Genomic DNA, 4,038 nt, shown 5'->3' on the forward strand with positions numbered 1-4,038 from the left:
AAATCTTGTGCTGAGCATCTCATGTGTTTTTTCATAGATTTCACAAGCCATTATGCTATTCACATTTCATGTATCGCACATTTCCTTGCTTTAGTACAGTTGAGTGCAGCCATTGATCTATTTGCTATGTTTACAATAACAGTAATTTTGACCAGGGATGTTCAAATTTTTACATGCTACCCATAATCATACAGGTTGAGGTCACTTTGAGCTTACTACGGCTGTCTTGGAATGAAAGAGATGGAAACTAGCTGGATACAGTCCTTGGAGACTGCTGTTAATTGAATTTTTTAGGAAAATTCGACAAAGCTAGCGAATTCAAATTTCTAAAGATTTTTTTGTCTCTAGCTATATATGCGTTTTGGTCACTGAAATGCTTTGTAGATTAACCCCCTGTAGCACTACTACAATGTGTTAGCTTTGGAAACCTTGTTATTGCCACCTGCATGACATAAGGTGGAGCGTACGATATGGCAACTAAAGGTCTGACTTAGGGTCAAAAGTAAGTCAAACAGTTACAACATTAAACTACAGCTGCAAAACAACCAGTAAAAAACATTCAATTTATTTGACACGTTTGCTGATGACTGTATGAATGGTACATTTGGTTGAGCAATGAATTTATGCTTCATAGAAATCTGAAAGTCACAGTGAGCTAAGGACCCTGCCCAACAATTACAGTACTGGATGTTAATGAAGCCAATGCTCCCAATTAACAGTAGAGGGGACAGCGCATTCCCATACACGAGACTCACAGGACACACTTCACTGTATACACACAGTTGGGGTCAGTTGCCGACATTGCCACAGGGACACCTGGATACATTTAATATTGCTCATACTGAGGTTTGACAGTGATTGCACAGGCTAGACAATCGCATCAGTGCAGAACACAACCGGTTACATACGACATGTGGAAGCCACGCAGAAAAAGAGCTGTGCCAATCACTCACACAAAGCTGGCACAGAACTATGGAGTACAGTTATGGGATCCTGATCGGAGAACAGCTCCTACGCATGGAAATGTAGTATTGATGTTATTTTTAGCGGTTGCATTGACAACAGGTGGATGGTGTGAATGAACGTGTAACTAGCAAACAGCCTTTTATTTCTTCTCGTAAAGCAGGTCTAATTTATTGAATCGTTTAGGCTCTGCTCACTGGGGGTATTTTTACTTATATTTGTGATGCTTGCCATCAGGGATTTCACCCTCTGGGCATAGTAGTCCCTCAGATTAACTGACGCAATGTCTTTCACCCCATCTCCAAAATCACAGCTCCTCATAGCATTCTCTAACTGCTTCTGTCTTCGGTAGAAATGTGAGAATTTGTTAAAGATGAGAGTGATGGGAAGAACAACGACCAATATTCCAGCCAAGATGCAGGCAGAAGCAGTCAGCTTTCCAGCTATGGAACCAGGGACCACATCCCCATACCCAACCGTGGTCATGCTAACAGTAGCCCACCACCAGCAGGAAGGGATACTGGCCAACGCATCGTTCTCCTCTTTTTCTATAGTGTAGGCTACAACAGAGAATATAGATATTCCTACAGATAGATAGAGCAACAACAACCCCACCTCCCTGTAGCTATATTTTAAGGTTGCCCCTAGAGACCTCAGACCCGTTGAATGTCTGGCAAGTTTAAGAATACGGAATATTCTCATGAGTCTCAGTACCTGGGCTACCCTGCCTAAGTTGGCTAAAGTTGGAGAGCTTTCCACCACCAAGTTGACTACTAAGGTGATGTAAAATGGAGCTATGGAAATAAAATCTATGATGTTCAATGGATGTTTGAAGAACAAAGTCAGATCTGGAGATACAGCAAAACGCACCACCAGCTCCAGAGTGAACCAAGCTATTCCAAAGTGTTCCACAATCTCAAAGCGAGTGTCCTCCTCAGTGCTGCCATTAGCATTAACGATCTGGAAGTCTGGCAAACTGTTGAGGCACATAGTGACAATAGATCCAAGGACTATTATTATGGAGAGTATGCTAAAAACTCTGCTCAGGATGGAGTAGCCTGGATTATCCAGAGCAAGCCAGAGTCTTCTCCTGATGTTCCCAAAGGGTTGTCTATCAAACTTAGAAGCATCATGATAAAACGCCAAGATCTCGTCAAAGGAGGATGTGGTGCTTTCCTGCTCGCTCTTATCATCCCATTGATCCTGCTCTGGTTCCACTTTCCGTCCATGAAAGCTGTTACTACAGCAGGAGTCTATGAAGAATTCATTAATGCCCCAGTATTCAATCTCTTGGCAGAAGGAGAACACACAGAGTTCCCCCATGACGTGGAGCTTCCCAGTGTTGTAAAAATGTAAGACATATGGAAACAGCTCCGGGTTCCTATCAAAGTAAAATTCATTCTTGGTGTCATCGTAATCATCGCACAGTTCCAGAATTGATTCCTTTGATTGACAGGTCAACAACTTGCACAGCCTTGTCTCTGGGAATCTTAGAAGTGTGTCATATCTTAACCTCTTCTTGTAACCACCGACATTTATACTAAGCTCTGTATCTTCAAAATCACTTTCAGACAGATCCCTCAATTGTGCGCCTGTCATATTGAGCATCACAGCCTCTACAGGAGCAGACCTGGAAGAGAAGCAAAGGCATGAGGACAAACAATGTGCAAGGAAATCTAATTATAATGCTCTATCCTGGATTCCCAAACTAAAAAAAAAAAATACAACTAAGTGCAAGTTGTGGAGAAACATTGTATCGCTCTCCATCTGTTAACCTGATCTTGATTAGATTAAATGAAGGAGAACGGAGACCGGAGCATCCGAAGGTTGTCACTAGGATGTAACAATGGATCAGTCTGCACTTAGCACATGCATTTCATATTCCAATGTCTATACTCTAAGTGTTGAATGCACCGGCTCCTCAATATAATACTTGTGTGTATATTGTCTAATATGACATCATACCTCTAATGATCTTAACTTTACACCCAAATGCATAGGTTGCAGTAGAAGGATTGGCAGCAGCTCTGTCCATGTCTCCCATTCCATACACTCCTGTCTGTGATGGTCCTCAGACTTGTTAATTGATCTTGGATCTGCTGAGAATGGTCCTTTAGTAGATGATGTGACTCCCAGGACACAAGTCCAGTCTGCCCAAGTTGTGCTGTTCTGTCAGGACCTGTTGGATGGTGCTGAATGCTGGTGCTGAAGGGACAGCTCCCAGTGCTGAGCCCATGCTGCTGCTCACAGCCTCGTCCCTGCCTCCAGTCCGTGTGTCATTGCCTCCCCTCTCCTCCTGCTTGCACACAATTCCCCAGATGAGCAGGTTTGTTTTTCTTCCAGCCCTTTAAACTCCTCCCGTTGCCCAGGTGCTGCCAGTGAGTGATGCGGCTGGAGAATGGATTTCCTCTGCATCATGAAATAGGAGGGAGGCGGTAAATGATGAGCTGCCAGTCTGGAGAGCAAAGTTCACCCTACACATAAGATATGGAGAGGAGTGTGGAGAGCTGAGTGCAGCCAGGGGGATGACATGAGACCAGTGAGATCCACGTTACACACAGAGCATGCGTGACACTGGCCATATTGTCATTACACACAGAGCATGCATGATACTGGCCAAATTGTCATTACACACAGAGCATGCGTGATACTGGCCAAATCGTCATGGTACACACAGAGCATGCATGATACTGGCCACATTGTCATTACACACAGAGCATGCGTGATACTGGCCACATTGTCATTACACACAGAGCATGCATGATACTGGCCAAATCGTCATGGTACACACAGAGCATGCATGACACTGGCCAAATTGTCATTACACACAGAGCATGCATGACACTGGCCAAATTGTCATTACACACAGAGCATGCATGACACTGGCCAAATTGTCATTACACACAGAGCATGCGTGATACTGGCCAAACCGTCATGGTACACACAGAGCATGCATGATACTGGCCACATTGTCATTACACACAGAGCATGCGTGATACTGGCCACATTGTCATTACACACAGAGCATGCATGATACTGGCCAAATCGTCATGGTACACACAGAGCATGCATGAC

At 44.0% G+C, this 4,038-nt stretch overlaps 1 protein-coding gene across 1 annotated transcript; it reads right to left on the minus strand.

Annotated features, from left to right (window-relative positions):
- Positions 1 to 546: 546 nt before the first annotated feature.
- Positions 547 to 3,501, minus strand: KCNS2 (potassium voltage-gated channel modifier subfamily S member 2). Its single transcript, XM_069731640.1, has 2 exons — positions 2,929 to 3,501; positions 547 to 2,593 (listed from the first exon to the last, which is right to left on the minus strand). Exon 2 carries the CDS (start codon positions 2,569 to 2,571, stop codon positions 1,129 to 1,131), a length of 1,443 nt encoding a protein of 480 aa, XP_069587741.1. The 5' UTR covers positions 2,572 to 2,593; positions 2,929 to 3,501; the 3' UTR covers positions 547 to 1,128.
- Positions 3,502 to 4,038: the final 537 nt, after the last annotated feature.

This window comes from Ranitomeya imitator, chromosome 6, assembly GCF_032444005.1.
Source record: "Ranitomeya imitator isolate aRanImi1 chromosome 6, aRanImi1.pri, whole genome shotgun sequence".
NCBI lineage: Eukaryota > Metazoa > Chordata > Amphibia > Anura > Dendrobatidae > Ranitomeya > Ranitomeya imitator.